The sequence below is a fragment of the Ovis aries genome, chromosome 9 (genome assembly GCF_016772045.2).
Source record: "Ovis aries strain OAR_USU_Benz2616 breed Rambouillet chromosome 9, ARS-UI_Ramb_v3.0, whole genome shotgun sequence".
Classification (NCBI taxonomy): domain Eukaryota; kingdom Metazoa; phylum Chordata; class Mammalia; order Artiodactyla; family Bovidae; genus Ovis; species Ovis aries.
The window spans coordinates 88661598-88686839 of NC_056062.1; the positions used below are offsets into that span (position 1 = coordinate 88661598).

At 39.3% G+C, this 25242-nt stretch overlaps 1 protein-coding gene across 1 annotated transcript in view; it reads right to left on the reverse strand.

Moving 5' to 3' along the window:
• Positions 1-25242, reverse strand: part of CNBD1 (cyclic nucleotide binding domain containing 1) — a 494615-nt gene that overhangs the window by 430560 nt on the left and 38813 nt on the right. Inside the window, exon 3 of the mRNA XM_027973294.2 lies at positions 13965-14072. Within this exon, the coding sequence (XP_027829095.2) occupies positions 13965-14072 (108 nt within the window). The remainder of the gene's footprint in view (positions 1-13964; positions 14073-25242) is intronic.

The following is a 25242-nucleotide window of genomic DNA, read 5'->3' on the forward strand; positions in this document are numbered from 1 at the left end:
TTGAATTTAAACTTGCCTTCCCTCAGGGATGCTTGCCTTGATTTCCAGGACACCATCTGTGGCTAGCATAAGCTCTTTCAGTGCAACCAGCTCCCAAACTTGTAATCATCTCTGACACTCATTTCATTTCTTTCATCCTTCTTACTCAGGGCCTCTCGGTGACGCCAACACGCACCTTCTAAGTACAGAGACCCTGCCCAACTGATTCAGCACATGGTCACTGCTTGGTATGTATTAAGTGAATAAGACTAAATAAACAAGCCTCCTGAGGTATCATAAGGTTTCTTTCTGAAGAGTGTGAAACAGGTGGGTTCTTTACCAATAGTGCCATGCTAGCGGTGAAGAACATGCCTGCCAGTGCAGGAGACGTAAGAGACTTGGGTTTGATCCTTGGGTCAGGAAGATCCCCTGGAGGAGGGCATGGCAATCCGCTCCAGTATTCCTGCCTGGAGAATCCCATGGATAGAAAAGCTTGGCAGGCTATGGTCCATGGGGTGGCAGGGTCAGACATGACTGAAGCGACTTAGCATGCACATTCAGTAAAGCAGAAGTGTTCCAATTCTGACTTTTAAAAATACAAGGAGCATCTCATTCAATAGATCTCAAAACTTCAATGAAAATATGGGTTTTACAACCATAAGAGTAGTTTTATTAGTTCTAATGTTAAATACATATTTTCCAAATAGTTAAATGTCTTGAGGCTAGATCCAAGCTAGCATGAAATAAACACTACTTAGATGTAGCTGTTATCCAAGGGTAATTTTGACAATGCTAGAGAACAAAACAGATTTTCTCAAAATAGATCTGTGATTTTCAGAAGAAAATCACAAGCAAAAAAATCAATTTTGCTGAGATTTTTTAAAATCAATCTAATTAGAATTCATTTGCCTAGGTTTTCAGTTGCTTTATCTCCAAATATTCCTATTTTCCAACACTTTCTGAACTTACACTTTTAGAAAGAATTTATAATCCATCTAGGTAGCTTATGTACTATACCAAATTATTGTTTTAAAATGTTTGAGAAAATATACAAATTACAAAGTTCCACATCATTTTAATCAGATCATAGCCACTTGTTACTACTGCTTTTAGATCTAGAAGTGAAATTCTGAGCTTTAATTCAAGCAGCTGGGATAACCTAATCTCTTCAGAATCTAAAGTCCAAATTAAAGCATTGGTTTTTGCACAAAACACATGTTGAAAGCTTTTGGAGTGATTGGTAATTTGACCAACTGAGTGAGCACACAGACTTCTGAGCCCATGAGGAGGATCCCAGCAGACGCTTCTGGCCAGGCTGCCTTTGGAACTTGGAGAGGACTCTTGGTGGAGTCCTGGGCCTGGTGGGATGGGAGAACACCATTTGCAGACTCCCAAAATCTTTTCACTCTTCCCAACTTAAGTCATTCAATTGTTTGTTACATAACACAAACTGAGAGAAAATGATATTGCAAAATATTGCAATTTATGATTACAAATCCGTCATAATCTGTTATACATTATAAACTTGGAATCTCCTTCTGAACATAGCAATTTACCTATGTTTCTTCCTTATCTGATCCTATACTCAATTAGAATTGAAATTTTAAAGATAACAGATACTTGCTGCATTTCACTAAAATGTACTGAGTAAAAATCTACCAAAGAAACTCCAAAATGTCACACTCTGCATATTAACTGCAACATGATATTTGCTATAAATTTAATAAAACAACTGCATTATGGCCAAAGAGCATGCACAGCAATGCCGTTTAACGAACTGAAATAAGCCCATAAATGAATGAATGAATTATTTAAAAGCGAGATTAAATTTTTCCATTAAAAAGTTGCAATTCTGTATTTTTTTTTCCCTTTTCTTAAAGAAAAAAATTGAATAGTTCAATTGTGGCCCATGGACCGGGAGCGGCAGCAGCTGCCAGCTTATTAGAAACACTCTTTCTACCCCACCTTAGACTTTCTGAATCAAAATCTGCATTTTAAAAAACAACTACTCCCAATACCCTGGAGATTAATGCACATATGAAAAGCTGAGAAGCACTGATTTGGAGTTTATTGAAAGTTGCTTTGAAAGCAATGCCAACTTTCTGTCTTTGACTCTCAAGTAATGCTACCTCTGTAAATGCTTAATAATAAATGACCGTGAAGGAGAGTTTATTCTGCAACCCTCCACCATACATCTTTTTGGATCACAAAATAAATAACTCCTGTATGTATCTGTATTTATTTGTTTATACAAAATGAGCAGAAAGTACAGAGATTTCCCATATATACCCCACCTGCGCACAGCTTTCCGTATTATCAACATCCTCTGCAAGTCTAGTACATTTCTTACAATTGCTGAACCTACATTGAATCATCATTAGCCAAAACCTATAGCTTACATTAGGGCTCACTCTTGGTGTTGACCCGCAACTCTATGGGGTGGATAAGCATATAATTATATATAACCACCATTATAGTATCATATAGAGTATTTTCATTGAAATTGTCTGATTCCATCTATTCATCCCTCCCTTCCCCCTAACCCTGGCAACTGCTACTCTTTTTACCATCTCCCTAGTTTTTTATTTTCTAGAATATCATACAGTGGGGATTATACAACATTTCCTTTTCATATTGCCTTCTTTCACTTCAGTTCAGTTCAGTCACTCAGTCGTGTCCGACTCTTTGCGACCCCATGAATCGCAGCATGCCAGGCCTCCCTGTCCATCACCAACTCCTGGAGTTCACTCAGACTCGCGTCCATCGAGTCCGTGATGCCATCCAGCCATCTCATCCTCGGTCGTCCCCTTCTCCTCCTGCCCCCAATCCCTCCCAGCATCAGAGTCTTTTCAAATGAGTCAGCTCTTCACATGAGGTGGCCAAAGTACTGGAGTCTCAACTTTAGCATCATTCCTTCCAAAGAAATCCCAGGGCTGATCTCCTTTAGGATGGACTGGTTGGATCTCCTTGCAGTCCAAGGGACTCTCAAGAGTCTTCCCCAACACCACAGTACAGAAGCATCAATTCTTCGGCGCTCAGCCTTCTTCACAGTCCAACTCTCACATCCATACATGACCACTGGAAAAACCATAGCCTTGACTAGACGGACCTTAGTCGGCAAAGTAATGTCTCTGCTTTTGAATATGCTATCTAGGTTGATCATAACTTTCCTTCCAAGGAGTAAGCGTCTTTTAATTTCATGGCTTTTAATTTCTTTCACTTAGTAACATGTAATTAAGTTTCTTTCATGTCTTTTCATGGCTCTGTGGCTCTCTTTTAACACTAGATAATGTTTCATTATCTGATGTAGCACACTTCGTTTAGCCATTCACCTACTGAAGGACATCTTGATTGCATCCAGGTTTTGGCAATTATGAATAAAGTTGCTATAAGTATTTGTGTGCCACCTTTTGTGTGTCATGTATTTCAACTTCTTTGGGTAAATGACAAGAAGTGTTATTGTTGAATTTTGTGGTAAGAGTGGGCTGAGTTTTGTAAGAAACCACCAAACTGCCAGTACCAGTTTGCATTTTCACCAGTAATAAATGAGAGTCCTTGTTGCTCCACAATCTTGCTGATATTTGGCATTGTCAGCGTTCTGGATTTTGGATCTTCTAATAAGTTTATAATGGTGTCTTACTATTGCTTCAATTTGCATTCCTGATGATACATGATGTAGACATCTATTCACATGAGGTTACTTTTTGCTATCATTACTCTGAAATTTCCTTCTTACAATGTCCTAATTAGATTTCCAATTGCTCTTCTACTAAAGAAAAGTTATGTCAGTATCCATGTTAATTGTGCCTTAACAGGCATCCTGAGATGTGAACGTTTAGAATAACATATTTCATACGGACAGGAGCCCCTTCACATTGTTAAAGGACATTTTCCTCTGGCTCTTTTCTATGGATGCAGTTTTTGTATTTTAATACCTAAGTAGATTAGTGGGATTGAATTTTATCTAAACTCTACAATATACAAAGAAGACTATTTATATATATATACATATATGTATATATATTGATGCTTTTGAACTGCGGTGTTGGAGAAGACTCTTGAGAGTCCCCTGGACAGCAAGGAGATCCGACCAGTCCATCCTAAAGGAAATCAGTCCCAAATATTCACTGGACGGACTGATGCTGAGGCTGAAACTCCAATCCTTTGGCCACCTGATGCGAAGAACTGACTCATTTGAAAAGACCCTGATGCTGGGAAAGACTGAGGGCAGGAGGAGAAGGGGACAACAGAGGATAAGATGGTTGGATGGCATCACTGACTCAATGGACATGACTCAAAAAACTCTGGGAGTTGGTTATTGACAGAGAGGCCTGGTGTGCTGCAGACCATGGGGTCGCAAAGAGTCGTACAAGACTGAGTGACTGAGCTAACTTGACCCATCACATGGTGTCTGTCCCATTAATTTGAAACAGTTAGGGTAAGATAATCTTGTTCTTGTTAAGTAAATGAAGACTCAGTCATGTCGATTTTCTATTTCATTTCCTTTCAGAACTTGGTTTGAGTATATGTTGGGAGAGGTTCAGTTCAGTTCAGTTCAGTTCAGTTCAGTCGCTCAGTTGTGTCAGGCTCTTTGCGACCCCATGAATTGCAGCACGCCAGGCCTCCCTGTCCACAACCAACTCTGGGAGTTCACTCAGACTCATGTCCATCGAGTCGGTGATGCCATCCAGCTATCTCATCCTCTGTCGTCCCCTTCTCCTCCTGCCCCTAATCCCTCCCAGCCTCAGAGTCTTTTCCAATGAGTCAACTCTTCACATGAGGTAGGCAAAGTAGTGGAGTTTCAGCTTTAGCATCATTACTTCCAAAGAACACCCAGGACTGATCTCCGTTATGAAGGACTGGTTGGATCTCCTTGCAGTCCAAGGGACTCTCAAGAGTCTTCTCCAACACCACAGTTCAAAAGCATCAATTCTTGGGCACTCAGATTTCTTCACAGTCCAACTCTCACGTCCATACATGCCCACTGGAAAAATCATAGCCTTGACTAGACGGACCTTTTTTGGCAAAGTAATGTCTCTGCTTTTGAATATGCTATCTAGGTTGGTCATAACTTTCCTTCCAAGGAGTAAGCGTCTTTTAATTTCATGGCTGCAGTCACCATCTGCAGTGAATTTGGAGCCCTCCCAAAATAAAGTCTGCCACTGTTTCCATTATTTCCCATCTATTTCCCATGAAGTGATGGGACCAGACGCCATGATCTTCATTTTCTGAATGTTGAGCTTTAAGCCAACTTTTTCACTCTTCTCTTTCACTTTCATCAAGAGGCTTTTTAGTTCCTCTTCACTTTCTGCTATAAGGGTGGTGTCATCTGCATATCTGAGGTTATTGATATTTCTCCCGGAAATCTTGATTCCAGCTTGTGCTTCTTCCAGCCGGTTGCCAATATGAGCATGGTTTGAGGAAGAAGCTTCTCTTCCCTGTGAACTGTGAGCTGATCATCATCACATTCCTGTTGCATGGTGACTGCAGGTCTACGCAAGCCCCTAGCCCGGCATCTATTGAGGAAAGATTGCAACTTCTGGAATGTCATTCATTCCTGCTGGCTAGCTCTCGCCTGGTTCATCCAGATTTCTGTCTCAGCAACCTGTGCTCCCCCTCTGCCCGACAGCCCTTCAGTGCTGTTAGTATCTCATTGTCTCCTCAACACTGTTTGTAGTCATTTCTGGACCTTGTATATGCTAGACACAAGCCAAGCGGAACCAAAAGCCTTAGCTTTTGTGTATCACTTGGCATCTTAATTCACAGAAATACTGCAGTATTATTCTCACTTCATGTTGAATGATGCTCAAGTTAGGTCTTACTATAACGATAATTTTCAAAAGTCATCTAGGAATATTTGTTTAAATACTTAGGCTTTGCTCCCAAGTTCAGTTCAGTCAGTTCAGTCACTCAGTCATGTCCGACTCTTTGTGACCCCATGAACCACAGTACACCAGGCCTACCTGTCCATCACCAACTCCCAAAGCTTACTCAAACTCATGTGTCGGTGATGCTATCCAACCATCTCATCCTCTGCTGTCCCCTTCTCCTCCCACATTCAATCTTTCCCAACATCAGGATCTTTTCAATTCAGTCAGTTTTTTGCATGAGGTGGCCAAAGTACTAGAGTTTCAGCTTCAGCATCAGTCCTTCCAATGAATAGTCAGGACTGATTTCCTTTAGGATGGACTGTTTGGATCTCCTTGCAGTCCAAGGGACTCTCAAGAGTCTTCTCCAACACCACAGTTTCATACAACATTTCTTCAGCACTAAGCCTTCTTTATGTTCCAAATCTCACATCCATACATAACTACTGGTAAAACCATCACTTTTACTATAGGACCTTTGTTGGAGAGGTAGTGTCTGTTTTTTAATATGCGGTCTAGGTTTGTCATAGCCTTTCTTCCAAGGAGCAAACATCTTTTAATTTCATGCATGCAATCACCATCAGCAGTGATTGTGGAGCCCAGTAAAGTCTGCCAAGGTTTCCCTTGTTTCCCCATCTATTTGCCATGAAGTGCTGCTATTCATGGGGTCGCAAAGAGTCGGACACGACTGAGCGACTGAACTGAACTGAACTGAAATGAACTGAACTGAACCGAATGAGACTGGAGAAGACTCCTGAGAGTCCCTTGGACTGCAAGAAGATCCAACCAGTCCATTCTGAAGGAGATCAGCTCTGGGTGTTCTTTGGAGGGAATGATGATAAAGCTGAAACTCCAGTACTTTGGCCACATCATGCGAAGAGTTGACTCATTGGAAAAGTCTCGCTGGGAGGGATTGGGGGCAGAAGGAGAAGGGGATGACAGAGGATGAGATGGCTGGAGGGCATCACGGACTCAATGGATGTGAGTTTGAGTGAGCTCCGGGAGTTGGTGATGGACAGGGAGACCTGATGTGCTGCGATTCATGGGGTCGCAAAGAGTCAGACACGACTGAGCAACTGAACTGAACTGAGTGAGACTGGATGACATGATCTTAGTTTTTTGAATGTTGAGTCTTAAGCCAGATTTTTCACTCTCCTCTTTTACCTTCATCAAGAGGCTCTTTAGTTCCTCTTCACTTTCTGCCATTAAAGCAGTACACCTGTATATCTGAGGTTGTTGATATTTCTTCCAGTAAACTTGATTCCAGCTTATGATTCATCCACCTAGCTTTTCACATGATGTACTCTGCATATAAGTTTAATAAGCAGGTAACAATATACAGCCTTGACCTACTCTTTTCCCAATTTGGAACCAGTCTGTTGTTTCATGTCTGGTTCTAACTGTTACTTCTTGACCTGCATAAAAGTTTCTCAGGAGACAGTGGTTTGGTATTCCCATCTCTTGAAGAATTTTCCACAGACAGCTTTAGTATAGTCAGTGAAACAGAAATAGAAGTTTTTCTGGAATTCTCTTCTTTTTTTATGATCCAACGGATGTTAGCAACCTGATCTCTAATTCCTCTGCCTTTTCTAAATTCAGCTCGAACATCTGGAAGTTCTTGGTTCATGCACTGTTGAAGCTTAACTTGGAGAAATTTGAGCATTACTTTGCTAGCATGTGAGATGAGTGCAACTGTGCAGTAGTCTGAGCGTTCTTTGGCATGGCCTTTCTTAGGGACTGGAATGAAAACTGACCTTTTCCAGTCCTGTGGCCATGGCTGAGTATTCCAAATTTGCTGGGGCACTGAGTGCAGCACTTTCACAGCATCATCTTTTAGGATTTGAAATAGCTCAACTGAAATTCCATCACCTCCACTAGTTTTGTTTGTAGTGATTCCCTCTAAGGCCCACTTGACTTTGAACTCCAGGATGTCTGGCTCTAGGTGGGTGATCACACCATCATGGTTACCTGGATCATGAAGATCTTTTTTGTATAGTTCTTCTCTGTATTCTTCCTACCTCTTTGAACATCTTCTGCTTCTGTTAGGTCCATACCACTTCTGTCCTTTATTGTGTCCATCTTCGCATGAAATGTTCCCTTGGTATCTCCAATTTTCTTGAAGAGATCTCTAGTCTTTCCCATTCTATTCTTTTTTTTTCCTTTATTTCTTTCATTGATCACCTAGGAAGGTCTTCTTACCTTTCCTTGCTATTCTTTGAAACTCTGCATTCAGATGGCATATCTTTCCTTTTCTCCTTTGCCTTTTGCCTCTCTTCTCTCAATTATTTGTAAGGCGTCCTCAGACAACCATTTTGCCTTGTTGCATTTTTTTTTCCCTTGGGGATTGTTTGATCACCACCTCCTGTACAATGTCATGAACCTCCATCCATAGTTGATCAGGCACTCTATCAGATCTAGTCCCTTAAATTTATGTCTCACTTCTACTGTATAATCATAAGGGATTTGATTTAGCTATACCTGAATGGTCTAGTGGTTTTCCCTACTTTCTTCAATTTAAGTCTGAATTTGGCAATGAGGAGTTCATGGTCTGAGCCACAGTCAGCTCCTGGTCTTGTTTTTGCTAACTGTATAGAGCTTCTCCATTTTCAGCTGCAAAGAATATAATCAATCTGATTCGGTATGGACCATCTGGTGATGTCCATGTGTAGAGTCTTCTCTTGTGTTGTTGGAAGAGTGTGTTTGCTCTGACCAGTGCATTCTCTTGCAAAGCTGTTAGCCTTTGCCCAGCTTCATTTTGTACTCCAATGGGAGTGAATGAAGATCAACACTTTTCAAGCTTAGCTAACCTCCTCTGTTTCTATATCACTACTGTTCCTCATATGCCTCCATTTTATAAGTTTCTCCTTCTCAATGCACTATTTACCCTTCTCTTTTCTCTGAAACCATGATGATACATGGAGTGCAGAAGTCATATTATTAAGAGAATATATTAATATCAAAATATAATATAAAATATTATCTTTATTACATATGTCCCCCTAAAGTATCTGTAATGTCAAATAGGAATTTTTATAAAGACAAGACATTAACAGGGATCCAGGAATCCTTGCAAATATTTAAATTCCCATTCTCCTAAAAAATTATGTTTTTTATAAATGTATCTTTAATATAGATTTCTACAGTTCTGTGGATGTATTTTGTTTCTTCTGTTGCTATTATTATCTTAAACTTCTTTTTCCTTGGATATAAGCTAATGTAAAAATTCACTGATTAAAGTCTATATATTTCTTGTTTTTTAAAAATTTTTGAAGCAAGCAATGCTGTGCATTTTTATTGATTTGTTGTGGAGGTGATTATTGTTTAAATCTGTAGTCCACAGTAATAATATGTGATCCCATGGGTTGTAGCCTGTCAGAATCCTCTGTCCATGGAATTCTCCCAACAAAGAATACTGTACTGGGTAGCCATTTCCTTCTCCAAAGGATCTTCTCAACCCAGGGGTCAAGCCCAAGTCTCCCATACTGCAGGCAGATTCTTTATCATATGAGTCACTAGGGAAGCTCAGTAATGAGCTATTAGATTAAAACACTCTTTCAATGCATAACTTTGTGTAGGATAACATTATCCTCTTTTTCTGAGTAAAAAAATCTGGAGTGCAGTCAATGTTCAAAGACAATTCCAAAGACACATTTTTGCTATTGGGTAGAACAACAATGCAAATCCAAGTCTTCTGGATCAAAATTTAGTGTGCTTTTTTTTTAATGTGTCTATTTGATTTCCCATGTCTGTGAATATACCAAAAGTTCACCTTCTGTCTAGATGATCCACCAAAAAAAAAAAAAAAGAGTTTAGGTAATGGTCACAGTTCCAAACAGCCCTTTGTCTCATTCTCGTCCTGTGCTCACATTTTTTGCTCATGTAGAAATGTTTCCCTATGTCTCTGCCATGTGTTCCATTTATTTTCATTAGTGCAGCTTTGCTCCAAGTCATTTTCATGGTTATATAAAGCATTTCTTCTGTTCTCCTTGCACATGACTGTCTTACTTCACTGCTTAGAAAATGCCCTGGCATCAGTATTCTCACGAGCTGCCACCGCAAAGGAGGTGTCATACTTCAGTCTGGCTATTGTATCTGTCACAGGACATTTGAATTAAATGAATTATAAAGTGTTGAATATGACAATGATAATAGGTAAAGGTTATTGATTAATAATTTAATAGTGCAGGAATTTAGTGTCTACTAAGATTCTTGTTTCCTGAATGATTTTATCCTGCCAAATGTTCTCTGAATTAACTGCAGCTTTCTTCCCATCAACTGGGCATATATGAGTTTATCACATTACATGAGGGACCAATGTAAGCTAAGTGTAGATGAGATTTATAATTTCTTAATATATTTTCTGTAATTTATTTTAATTCCATTTTAAGATATTTTATTGTTACTTTAGAGCAGATGATTTTTCATGACCAAAAGAGAGAGAAACATTTTGTATTTCTTAACAGTCACATGATTGTATTCATTACACATTTTTACTTGCCTGATTTTCCTTTTACTATGAGACAGGATACTGAATTAAATCAAATGCCTTTTCATCATCTGTAGATATCATCATATAGTTTCTCTTTGAGCTACTAATATAAAATTTTAACAACAGCTTTTATAACAAAGCTTCTTTGTACTCATGAGATGAAGTCAACTTAACTATAGTGTACTAATATGCTAATTCACTATGGCTAACACTTTATTTTTTATGTATGCCTGTATGTGGACTTCTCTGGTGGCTCAGGTAGTAAAGAATCAGCCTGTAATGCAGGCGATCTGGATTCAATGCCTGGGTGTGGAAGATCCCCTGCAGAACAGAATGGCAACCCACTCCAGTATTCCTGCCTAGAGAATCCCCAGAGAGAAGAGAGCCCAGCAGTCTACAGTTCCAGGAGTTGTGAAGAGTCAGACACCACTGAGCGACTAGCACTATTACTCTGCCTGAATCCACTGTGCTTAGAACCCAGCTTGCCTGTGTTGCACATGAATTCTTCACGGTCTGAGTCAAGCCCAAGAATACTGAAGTGGGTAGCCTATCCCTTTCTCCAGGGTATCCTCCCGACCGAGGAATCTACCTAGGGTCTCACGCATTGCAGGCAGATTCTTTACCAGCTGAGCTACCAGGGAAGCCCATATATGCCTTATCAGTTCAGTTCAGTTCAGTTGCTCAGACGTGTCCAACTCTTTGCGACCCCATGGACAGCAGCACGCCAGGCCTACTTGTCCATGACCAACTCCCAGAGTCTATTCAAACTCATGTCCGTCAGGTCAGTGACGTCATCCAGCCATCTCATCCTCTGTTGTCTCCTTCTCTTCCTGCCCCCAATCCCTCCCAGAATCAGGGTATTTTCCAATGAGTCAACTCTTCCCATGAGGTGGCCAAAGGACTGGAGTTTCAGCTTTAGCATCAGTCCTTCCAATGAACACCCAGGACTGATCTCCTTTAGCATGGACTGGTTGGATCTCCTTGCAATCCAAGGGACTCTCAAGAGTCTTCTCCAACACCACAGTTCAAAAGCATCAATTCTTAGGCACTCAGCTTTCTTCACAATCCAACTCTCACATCCATACATGACCACAGGAAAAACCATAGCCTTGACTAGATGGATTTTTGTTGGCAAAGTAATGTCTCTGCTTTTGAATATGCTCTCTAGGTTGGTCATAACTTTTCTTCCAAGGCGTAAGTGTCTTTTAATTTCATGGCTGAAGTTACCATCTGCAGTGATTTGGGAGCCCCAAAAATTAAAGTCTGACACTGTTTCCCCATCTATTTCCCATGAAGTGATGGGACCAGACACCATGATCTTCATTTTCTGAGTGTTGAGCTTTAAGCCAACTTTTTCACTCTTCTCTTTCACTTTCATCAAGAGGCTTTTTAGTTCCTCTTCACTTTCTGCCATAAAGGTGGTGTCATCTGCATATCTGAGGTTATTGATATTTCTCCCAGCAGTCTTGATTCCAGCTTGTGCTTCTTACAGCCCAGGGTTTCTCATGATGTACTCTGCAGGTAAGTTAAATAAACAGGGTGACAATATACATCCATGATGTGCTCCTTTTGCTATTTGGAACCAGTCTGTTGTTCCATGTCCAGTTCTAACTGTTGCTTCCTGACCTGCATACAGATTTCTCAAGAGGCAGGTCAGGTGGTCTGGTATTCCCATCTCTTTCAGAATTTTCCACAGTTTCTTGTGATCCACACAGTGAAAGGCTTTGGCATAGTCAATAAAGCAGAAACAGATGTTTTTTTCTGGAACTCTCTTGCCTTTTCAATGATCAGCGGATGTTGGTAATTTGATCTCTGGTTCCTCTACGGTTTATAAAACCAGCTTGAACATCTGGAAGGTCACAGTTCACGTATTGCTGAAGCCTGTCTTGAGAATTTTGAGCATTACTAGCATGTGAGATGAGTGCATTGTGCGGTAGTTTGAGCATTCTTTGGCATAGCCTTTCTTTGGGATTGGAATGAAAATTGACCTCTTCCAGACCTGTGGCCACTGCTGAGTTTTCCAAATTTGCTGGCATATTGAGTGCAGCACTTTCCCAGCATCATCTTTCAGGATTTGAAATAGCTCAACTGGAATTCCATCACCTCCACTAGCTTTGTTCATAGTGATGCTTTTTAAGGCCCACTTGACTTCACAGTCCAGGATGTCTAGTTCTAGGTGAGTGATCACACCATTGTGATTATCTTGGTTGTGAAGATCATTTTTGTACAATCCTTCTGTGTTTTCTTGCCATCTCTTCTTAATATCTTCTGCTTCTGTTAGGTCCAGACCATTTCTGTCCTTTATCAAGCCTATCTTTGCATGAAAGTTTCCCTTGGTATCTCTAATTTTTTTAAGAGATCTCTAGTCTTACCCATTCTGCTTTTTTCCTCTGTTTCTTTGCACTGATCCCTGAGGAAGGCTTTCTTATCTCTCCTTGTTATTCTTTGGAACTCTGCATTCAGATGCTTATATCTTTCCTTTTCTCCTTTGCTTTTCACCTCTCTTCTTTTCACAGCTATTTGTATGTCCTCCCCAGACAGCCATTTTGCTTTTTTGCATTTTTTTTCCATGGGGATGGTCTTGATCCCTGTCTCCTGTACAATGTCACAAACCTCAGTCCATAGTTCATCAGGCACTCTATCTATCAGATCTAGTCCCTGAAATCTATTTCTCACTTCCACTGTATAATCATAAGGGATTTGATTTAGGTCATGCCTGAATGGTCTAGTGGTTTTCCCTACTTTCTTAAGTCTGAATTTGGCAATAAGGAGTTTATAATCTAAGCCACAGTTAGCTCCCAGTCTTATTTTTGCTGACTGTATAGAGTTTCTCCATCTTGACTGCAAAGAATATAATCAATCTGATTTCGGTGTTGCCCATCTGGTGATGTCCATGTGTAGAGTCTTACAGTCATAACTAAAAACTGATATGTCTTGTTTATACTATTCTTGTGAAATCTTGTTATACCTGCATGGCAAATACACAACCTATATTCATTTTCTATACTCCAAAAATATTAAATTGCAGAGAAAGCACCTTTTCTTAAAAAGAACATCTAGTCATATCACTGAGACTATGAGTTTTTAATTTTTGCTTTTGTTCTATTTAGGCTTCAAAAATACTTTTGAAGAGCTATTTTTACAACTGTTTTTATTCATACCATAATTATTTTTATTTATATCATCTTGAATAATTTTAGTAGTATGAATTTTTTACAAAATGAACCAAAAACATCTAGATTATTCTCCAGTTATATAAAATATTCTCTCACAAATTATAATTTATTTAGTTTTCTCTGTATCATTTACTATATTCTCATTCCTAATAGCATTTTATCAAGTTTGTTGTATAGGGATAGTTGTTTAATGAAAAAATTCAAGGAGCTACACATATTTATTAGTCCTAGTTATCTTACAACCTAATTAAAAGCCTGCAGAATTATGGTAGGAATTCAACCTTCCTTACCAATATCCGTTTCCTTGGCTGATCCCTAACATGTAGCACTGGGAACCGATCAAACACTCAGTGCTTGAGTTCCACTTGTTTTTCCATGTATTCACACGCATCTGCACAAACACACACACATCCACACACACAAAGGCTTGCTTTCAAAAGAAGATATCATTACCTTTTCTCTTCCTCTTTGAAAAGTTTAGGCAGTCTGACTTTTTTCTGCAAGAATATTTTAGGATATTGCTTCATAAACACATTGTGCGCTGATAGAATATTGGTTCGGCTTAAAAGAGAGAGAAATTATTATAAGTGCCATGAGACTTCTGAAAGAAAGATTTTAAACTCAATATATACAACCTAATTCTATAGTATTTAGTCTAAAAAAAACAAATGACAAAAATATGAAGCATAAACATTTTATGCTTAAAAAATATCCACTATAAAAACTGTCTGTAGTGTGTTTCACTGAGAAATATTTTAAGAATATCAAATTTAGGGTAATGCTAATTGTCAAAAAATTATTTTAGCTGAGTCTTCTTAAAATTTTATTTCTGTAATTTATTAAACTGCTTATAAAATATACCACATAATTAAAATTCCCCCAAGATGATTCATCTATAGTTTAGTATTGTATTAGTATTAGTCACCTCAGTCATGTCTGACTCTTTGTAACCCCATGGACTGTAGCCCACAAGGCTCCTCTGTCCATAGAATTCTCCAGGCAAGAAAACTGCAATGGGTTGCCGTTCCCTTCTCCACATATATAGTTTACATACACATTATTCAAAGTGTAGTTATCTGAATCTTTGCAATTATTTATGAAAATCTCATGTGCTATTGTTTCAGGATCAGAATAAAGATATTTTCGAGCAATATTTCAGCATTTCTGAAATCCAGATCACTGGACTCGCCTCAGGTGTTTTTTAAATATAGATTTCTGATCCTTTTCCTGATGAAGCAAGATCTGCAAAGTAGAGTCTGGGTAGTCTTCTCTATTTTGAATATCAACCTCCAGGTGATTCCTACTTGTAATCAGGTTTCAATCCAGTGAAAATATTTTAATATGTGAATAATAAGATCTAACGAAATATAGCAAATTGTCAGTGTTAGGTAATGACACTTGTTTCTGAAAAGTCTGCTTCATTCAATTTTTAACCGACAACATCATGAAAATTTGGTCAGTTTTTAGAATGTTGAGTGCTCATCTCAACAGCTTGTGTCAATAATTATCAAAAATAATCATACTTAAAATTGAACATTGACAAACGTCTTAGTCAATATTTGCCTCATGACGTTGAATATTAAAGTCTTCAAGATTTTCTTGTTTCATTGTCAATGTCAATGTCAACAGCACCACACTTTAAAATATTTATAGCATCTTTTTTCTCTTGCCCTGAGTTCATAAAATACCATGTTAATTTTTTACACAAAACAGAGAGTATATACTTTAAGAATCTTATTTAACTGATTCGAATAATGCAATGTGTGATTTATATGACATTAGAAATTTTCACTCCTACTCAGACACTGTAGAGACGCACTGACCAAGAATCTACTGGTTTTTAAATGCGAATCACTGAAACCATTGGGAAATTTCCTAAGATCTTTCTCTTTTTTTCTAACTGGAACACACATTTTGCAATCATCTGTTTGTATGGATCATTATTTCCTATATGACAAAAATTTTGCTAAGGTCTTTACATTATTTTTCTCTAGTTCTATATGTATATAATCTGAAAAGATTCAGTTCAGTTCAGTCGCTTAGTCGTGTCCAACTTTTTGCGACCCCATTGAGAAACCTATATGCAGGTCAGGAAGCAACAGTTGGAACTGGACATGGAACAACAGACTGGTTCCAAATAGCAAAAGGAGTACACCATGGCTGTATATTGTCACCCTGCTTATTTAACTTCTATGCAGAGTACATCATGAGAGACGCTGGGCTGGAAGAAACGCAAGCTGGAATCAACATTGCTGAGAGAAATATCAATAATCTCAGATATGCAGACGACACCACCCTTATGGCAGAAAGTGAAGAGGAACTAAAAAGCCTCTTGATGAAAGTGAAAGAGGAGAGTGAAAAAGTTGGCTTAAAGCTCAACATTCAGAAAACGAAGATCATGGCATCTGGTCCCATCATTTCATGGGAAATAGATGGGGAAACAGTGGAAACAGTATCAGACTTTATTTTTTGGGCTCCAAAATCACTGCAGATGGTGATTGCAGCCATGAAATTAAAAGATGCTTACTCCTTGGAAGGAAAGTTATGACCAACCTAGATAGCATATTCAAAAGCAAAGACATTACTTTGCCTACTAAGGTCCATCTAGTCAAGTCTATGGTTTTTCCAGTGGTCATGTATGGATGTGAGAGTTGGACTGTCAAGAAAGCTGAGCGCCAAAGAGTTGATGCTTTTGAACTGTGGTGTTGGAGAAGACTCTTGAGAGTCCCTTGGACTGCAAGGAGATCCAACCAGTCCATTCTAAAAGAGATCAGTCCTGGGTGTTCTTTTGAAGGAATGATGCTAAAGCTGAAACTCCAGTACTTTGGCCACCTCATGTGAAGAGTTGACTCATTGGAAAAGACCCTGATGCTGGAAGGGATTAGGGTCAGGAGGAGAAGGGGACAACAGAGGATAAGATGGCTGGATGGCATCACCAATTTGATTGACATGAGTTTGAGTGAGCTCCGGGAGTTGGTGATAGACAGGGAGGCCTGGTGTGCTCCAATTCATGGGTCGCAAAGCCAGACATGACTGAGTGACTGAACTGAACCAAACTGTGAAGAACTGACTCATTTGAAAAGACCCTAATGCTGGGAAAGTTTGCAGGTGGTAGGAGAAGGGGACAACTGAGGATAAGATAGTTGGATGGCGTCACTGACTCAATGGATATGAGTTTGATCTTCAGGAGTTAGTGATGGACAGGGAGGCCTGGCATGTTGCAGTCCATGGGGTTACAAAGAGTCAGATATGACTGAGCAACTGAACTGAACTGAACTCCTAAGCCAACAGAAATAAAAGCAAAAATAAACAAATGGGACCTAATTAAGCTTAAAATCCTCAGCAGAGCAAAAGATACTGTCAATACAAAAAGACAGCAAACAGAATTGAAGAATCTATTTACAAATGCCACGAGCAACCCAGGTATAAAATCCAAAATATGTAAACAGCTTGTAAGATTCAGTATCAAGAAACAAACAAGCAACCCAAATGATATTGAGCAATAGTCCTGAATAGTTATTTTTCCACAGAAGACATTCAGATGGGTAACAGACATATGAAAATGTGATCAAAATCTAATTTCTAGAGAAATGCAAATTCAAACCACAATGAAGTATCACCTTATACCTGTTGAAATAGCTGTTATCACAAAAATTTTAAAAATAAATGTTACTGAGGATATCGAGAAAAGGGAACACTTGTACACTGTTGGTGGGAATATAAATTGATAAGGCAACCATGTAAAAAACTATAGAATTTCCTCCAAAAGTTAGAACTATAACTGCCATATTATCCAGCAATTCCACTGCTGGGAATATATCTGGAAAAAAAATGTAAGCACTAATTTGGAAAGATACATGCCTCCCAAAGTTAATAGCACTATTTACAATAAATAATATATGGAAGCAACCCAAGTGTCCATCAATAAATGGATGGATAAAAAAGATATGGTGTATATATATATATATATATGAATATTACTCATCAGAAGCCTCTTAAGAGTCCCTTGAACAGCAAGGTATTAGACCAGTGAATCCTAGAGGAAATCAATCCTGAATATTCATTGGAAAGACTGAAGCTGAAGCTGGAAATCCAATACCTTGACCACCTGATGCAAAGTGCATATTCATTGGAAAAGCCTCTGATGCTGGGAAAAATGAGGGCAAGAGGAAAAGGCGGGTGACAGAGAATGAGATGGTTGGATGGCATAACTGACTCAATGGACATGAGTTTGAGCAAACTCCAGGAGATACTGAAGGACAGGGAAGCCTGGCGTGTCGCTGTCCATGGGGCGGGAGTGGGGGGGGGGGTGGGGGGGTGGGGAAAGAATCCAACATGACTGAACAACAAAAATACGAAAACAAAATTCTGCTTTTTGCAGCAATGTAGATGGACCTAGAAAATACTACGCTTAGTGAAATGTCAGACAAAGACAAATACTGTGTATTTTGGACAGTATTTGTGGAATCTAAAACATAAAAAGAATGTATTCAGCACAACAGATTCAGATATATATGTAAATATCTTCGTTATCAGCAAGAAGAAAGAAGCAAGCAGTGACAAGATAGTGGTATGGAATTAATAGATACAAACTCTTACATAAAATAGATTAGCCACAAAGATATATAGCAAGGCAGTTATAGCCATTGTTTTGTAATAACTTTTAATGGAATATAGTCTGCAAAAATACTGAATCTCTATGCAGTATACCTGAAAGTAATTCTTGCCTGGAAAATTCCATGGAGAGAGGAGCCTGATGGGCTTCAGTTCATGGGGTCACAAAGGGTCAGGCATGACTGAGCTCACACACACACACACACACACACACACACAAATACACACAATATAAAATTATTATAAATCAATTATACTTCAGTAAAAATAAACCAATAGCTTTACACACAAGAAATATAAACCATGTCCAAGATGCTACATATTCAAGGATCATAAAATTAAATGCTGGCCCGGCCCAAGCAGGTTTCAAAGGGTGCGGACTGTGGTGAACGGGAGAGATTATGCCCGTAAAATGGGAGCCATGGCCCCTCTCTTAAATCCACTTTTGTCTTGTAATAAGGAAAGTTCAAAGTGCTTAGATATTGTGGGCTTTTTCTTAGGAAGCCAGAAATCTGAACACATACGTGAAAAATTGTGATGTTTGAATATTAGCAACTGCTGTAGACTGAATTATGACCCCTTCAAAATTTACTTTGAAGCCCTGGTTCCCCATTTCATCTGTATTTGGAGATAGAAATTTTAGGAGATACTAAGGCTAAACTATATTGTACAAATCAATATCTAATCAATTCGAAAAGATTGGTGGCCATAAAAGCAGAGGAGTAAGAAGGATCTCTCTCTCCCCACATGCAGACACCAAAGAAAGGCCAAGAGAGGACACGGAGAGAAGGTACCTCTGTGCAAGCAAGGAAGAGCACCTCCACCAGAAACTGAACCAACTGGCATCTTGGACTCGGACTGCCTGGCCTCCAGAACTGTGAGAGTTTCTGATGTTTGAAACAGTTAATAGCATTATGCTGAAGAAAGTAGGAAAAACCACTAGGCCATTCAGGTCTGACCTAAATCAAATCCCTTATACTATACAGTGGCGGTGACCAATAGATTCAAGGAATTATACGTGCTAGACAGAATGCCTAAAGAACTATGGATGGAGGTTTGTAACATTGTACAGGAGGCAGTGACCAAAAGCATTCCAAAGAAAAAGAGATTCAAGACTGCAGAGTGGTTGTCTGAGAAGACTTTTACAAATATTAATAGAGGAATTAAACAAGCAAAAGGCAAGGGAGAAAGGAAAAGACATACCGAATTGAATGAAGAGTTCCAGAGAAGAGCAAGGAGAGATAAGAAAGCTTTCTCAGTTGAACAATGCAAAGAAATAGAGGAAAACAACAGAATAGGGAAAACTAGAGATTGCTTCAAGAAAATTAGAGATATCAAAGGGAAATTTCATGTGAGGATGAGCAAGATAAAACACATACAGACACAGAAGAGATTAAGAACAGGTAGCAAGAATAAACAGAAGAACTATACAAAAAAGGTTTCAACCACCCAGATAAGCATGATGGTGTGGTCACTCACTAGCGTCAGACATTCTGAGTGTCAGGTTACGTGGGCCTTAGGAAGAATTGCTATGAACAAAGCTATAGGAGGAAATGAAATTCCAGCTGAGTATTTAAAATCCTGAAAGATGATGCTGTGAAAGTGCTGGACTCAGTATGTTGGTCAATTTGGAAAACTCAGCAGTGGCCACAGAACTGGAAAAGTTCAGTTTTCATTCCAATCCCAAAGAAGGGCAATGCCAAAGAATGCTCAAACTACCATACAACTGTGCTCCTTTCACATCCTAGCAAGTTTATTCTCAAAATTGTTCAAGCAAGGCTTCAGCATTATGTGAACTGAGAATTTCCGGATACACAAACTGGGTTCCGAAGAGGAAGACGAACCAGAGATCAAATTGCCAACATTCACTGGATCATGGAGAAGGCAATAGAATTGCAGAAAAATAACTGCTTTTGCTTCATTGACAACACTAAAGCCTTTGACTCGGCGGATCACAACAAACTGTGGAAAATCCTTAAAGAGTTGGGAGTACCAGAGCACCTTACCTGCCCCCTGAGAAATCTGTATGTGGGTCAAAAAGCAACATTTAGAACCAGGCATGAAACAGCTGGCTAATTCAAAATTGGGCAAGAAATGCCACAACACTGTATGTTGTCACCCTGCTTGTTTAACGTCTATGCTTGTTTAACGTCATGTGAAACGCTGGGCTGGATGAATCAGGATTGCTGGGAGAAAGATCAACAACCTCAGATATGTAGATGATACTATTTTAATGGCAGAATGTGACAAACTAAAAAGCCTCTTGATGACGGTGAAAGAGGAGACTGAAAAAGCTGGCTTGAAAATCAACATTCAAAAATAATAAGGTTGTGGCATCTGGTCCCATCACTTCATGGCAGAAAGAAGGGGAAACAGTGGAAGCAGAGTCAAATTCTATTTTCTTGGGCTCCAAAGTCACTGCAGACAGTGACTGCAGCCTTGAAACTGAAAGACGCTTGCTCCTTGGAAGGAAAGCTGTGACAAACCTAGACAGTGTGTCAAAAAACAGAGACATCAGTTAGCCAAAACGTCCATATAAGCAGAGGTATGGTTTTTCCAGTAGTCATGTACAGATGTCAGAGTTGGATCATAAGGAAAACTGAGCACCAAAGAAGCGATGCTTTAGAATTATGGTGCTGGACAAGACCCAAGAGAGTCCCTTGGACTGAAAGAAGATCAAGTCAGTCAATCCTAAAGGAAATCAACACTGAATATTCATTGGAAGGACTGATGCTAAAGCTGATGCTCCATTACTTCAGCCACCTGATGGGAATAACCAACTCACTGGAAAAGATCCTGGTTCTGGAAAGGATTGCAGGCAAAAAAAGAAGATGGGAGCAGAGGATGGGGTGGTTAGACAGCATCATCAACTGGATGGACATGAATTTTAGGAAACATGATAGTGGAGGACAGAGGAGCCTGGCGTGCTTCATCCATGGGGTTGCAAAGAGCTGGACATGACATCTCAACTGAACAACAATAAAAAGAAGTACTATGTTAAGGCAGCCCAAGCAGACTAAGATGGTAACTTACTTTAAAATTTGTCTAAATTTCTGTGTGTGGATCAATCAAAGTAATTTTGGGTGTGGTATATATCTGAGGTCAGAGAGAAGAACAGCAACTGAGTAACAGCTTTGGGAGTGTTCCTTGACTGTGTAACATTAAGAATCTGCTCAGTTGTGCCCGACTCGGCAACACCCTGTCTGTCCATGGAATTCTCCAGGCAAGAATACTGGAGTGGGTTGCCATTCCCTTCTCCTGGGGAACTTCTTGACTCAGGAATTGAATCTGACTCAGGGCAGATTCTTTACTGCCTGAGCTATCAGGGAAGTCCATGAAGAATCCTAGTCTTGTGGTTAAGATAACCTACTTGTGTACTAATTTTTATACTTTATATAAAATTGCCAGTCATTTGAACTTTATATGCCTCATTTCTTTATCCTTAGAGCAAGAAATTAGTAATATCAGCATCTCTAGGTATAATATTTAATATCATATATTTATCTCAAAGACTTCTCTACACTACACTAAACCATACCTTCTTCTTGGGCACAGAAGGAGACATTTCCTAACCTCTCTTGTAGTATCTGGCTGAGTTCTAGCCAATGGAATATGGAAGATGAGGTGTGAAGGATGTGTACCACTTCAGACTGGGATCATCAAAATCCTTCCCCAACTTCAAAAAAAATCCTTTCCATGTGAGATCCTCTACCTTTTTTCCTTTCAGCATGAAGCAAATTATTAGGGAGAACTTGGAAGACACACAGAAAAAGATCAGAGAGCAAAAGATTGGAAAAAGCCTGAGTTCCTAAACCAGAAAAACAGCCTGCCAATCAAAACAGCGTTATAGGGTTTGATGTGAAAAAGAAATAGATTCCATTATGTTGAGTCCTGAAAGGCGATGTCAAAGAATGCACAAACCATTGCACAATTGCACTCATCTCACATGCTAGCAAGTAATGCTCAGAATTCTCCAAGCTAGGCTTCAGCAGCGCATAAACCAAGAACTTCCAGCTGTACAATTTGGATTTCGAAAAGGCAGAGGAACCAGAGATCAAATTGACAATATCCACTGGATCATAGAAAAGGCAAGAGAATTCCAGAAAAACATCTACTTCTGCTTTATTGACTATGCTAAAGTCTTCAACTGTGTGGATCACAACAAACTGTGGGAAATTCTTAAAGAGATGGGAATATCAGACCACTTTATCTGACTGCTATGAAACCTGTACGCGGGTCAAGAAGCAACAGTTAAAACCAGACGTGGGACAATGGGCTGGTTCAAAAATGGGAAAGGAGTATATTAGGGGTGTATATTGTCACCCTGCTTATTTAACTTAAATGCAGAGTACATCATGCAAAATTCTCGGCTGGATGAAGCACAAGCTGGAATCAAGATTGCCTGGAGAAATATCAATAACCTCAGATATGCAGATGACTCCACCCTTATGGCAGAAAGCAAAGAAGAACTGAAAAGCCTCTTGATGAAGGTGAAAGAGGAGAGTGAAAAAGCTGGCTTGAAACTCAACATTCAAAAAACTAAGATCATTGCATTTGGTCCCATCACTTCATAGCAAATAGATGGGAAACAACGACACACATCGTTTTCTTGGGCTCCAAAATCACTGCAGATGGTGACTGCAGCCATGAAATTAAAAGACGCTTGCTCCTTGGAAGAAAACCTATGACCAACCTAGATATCATATTAAAAAGTAGGGACATTACTTTGCTGACAAAGGTCTGTCTAGTCAAAGCTGTGATTTTTTCCAGTAGTCATGTATGGATGTGAGTTGGACCCTAAAGAAGGCTGAGTGCTGAAGAATGGATGGTTTTGAACCACAGTGTTGAAGATTCTTGAAAGTCCCTTGAACTGCAAGGAGATTAAAAAAAAAAAAAAAAAAAAAGTCCATCCCAAAGGAAATCAGTCCTGAATATTCATTGGAAGGACTGATGCTGAAACTGAAGCTCCAATACTTTGGCCACCTGATGCAAAAAACTAACTCATTGGAAAAGACCCCGATGCTGGGAAAGGTTGAGGGCAGGAGGAGAAGGGGACAATAGAGAACAAGATGGTTGGATGGCATCACCGACTCGATGGACATGAGTTTGAGCAAGCTCCAGGAGTTGGTGGTGGACAGGGAGGCCTGGCAAGCTGCAGTCCATGGGGTCACAAAGAGCTGGACACAACTGAGCAACTGAACAACAACAAACAGCAGCTAGGAATATCCTAAATAGTAGACTATGTCTTCTGCATCCCATTTAGTTCTGCTCACAAGTCTCAGGAGATAATAAGCTTTTTCATAATATGTTTACTTATCAATTATATTTATGTGATTGCCCTAAAGCAATTTACAGTTTTATTACAAATTAATTTAAAAAGTCATAAAATCCGAATCTATTCAACCACTTTTGGATTTTTTTGTTGAATGTGTCTTATAAATGTTGTAGCATCTATACACTTATTTGATGAAAATTGAAAGAAATATGAATGTTATCTTTGCACATTAGGAGATACAATATTTATAAAATGTTTATGACATATGTGTATATTTATATATCATAATTTACTAGGTATAACAGATATGTTGTATTATATTCCATTAATTTATATTATACTATATAGATTCTTTTCTTACAATATTGTTGAAGAAAAAAATGCTCTGTTGTAAGCTCAATGTATTTAACACACCCTAGACTTAAATGAAAAGTTAGATTAATCATCAGTCTTCAGAGAATACCACTACAAAGTGTTATTTTATTATTTCCTCTATACTTATTATTTGAATTTTGGAAATTATTAACTTCCCTTTATGGATTAATTTAATAATCATTCTTTGATAAAGTGCATTAGCCAATGACATCATGGCTTTAAAACTATATTTTTTTCAAAGGAGTTCCACACGATATTGCAGTTAATCATAAAAGGATAAGTCCAAGATTTTTATTTTATAAAATTCCTGGAGAAAACTTAAAAGATCTATTTTGACAAAGTTAAACTGCAAAAATATGAAGACTGAATCTAAACTTTTTAGAGAGATGTTGCTGCTGCTAAGTCACTTCAGTCGTGTCTGACTCTGTGCAACCCCATAGACGGCAGCCCACCAGGCTCCACCGTCCCTGGGATTCTCCAGGCAAGAACACTGGAGTGGGTTGCCATTTTCTTCTCCAGTGCATGAAAGTGAAGTCACTCAGTCATGTCCGACTTTTTGCAACCCCATGGACTGCAGCCTATCAGCCTCCTCTGTCCATGGGATTCTCCAGGCAAGAGTACTGGAATGGGCTGCCATTGCCTTTAGAGAGATGTTAATCTGTCATAAAATTATACTTCCCATAAAATAACTGAAAATCTCCCTAGTTTAAGAAAAAAATATCTAAATTGTATATAAAACTGAAGTTTTGTGGAAGATTTAAGATGGTGGTTTAAAAACCCTTAATTCACTTCCTCCCATGGACACAGAAAATCACATCCCATTCACACCGATCCACAATCAGGAGGGATTACAAGGTACAGTCATTTTCTCATTACTAGTAATGAAAATCTAGTGGGAGCCATTTTTGTGATCACAGGCTGCCTTGCTAATACCAATACTAGTAGAAACGATTTTGGAAATCTCCATCTAAGATATTAGTGACACTTGGCACGCGCTGGTGCACGTCTCTCAGCTCCCGGAGGTATTCTAATTTGGCCCCTACCTCTTTAACAGCTGATTCAAGCTTGTGGGAGGATTCAAGTAAGTGGGAGGGGAGAAAATAATGGAGGAGCAGGTGGACGGGGAGTACATCTCTCTCCACAGATACATCAGGAATACACCTTCAGACACAGAAGTGCATGCAGAACAGGAGCTGAGAGCCAACAGGAGTACCTGACCAGCGGAAAAGAATATATAGAACCATGCAAAACCGGGTTGGATGAAGGAATTAGGGAAAAAAACAGGAGTGTTAGCAGGACTGGGCCTGCCCTCAGTGGGTGGGGGAACTGAAGCAGGGGTCCGATCTTCACATCAGGGCAATTGTCAGAGAAACACCTGAAGCTGAGAGTGAAACAGCTGATCTGTGGCCGCCTAAATGGAATGAGAATCAGACAGTCCTTACCGCAGCCAAACATACCCCAGACAGA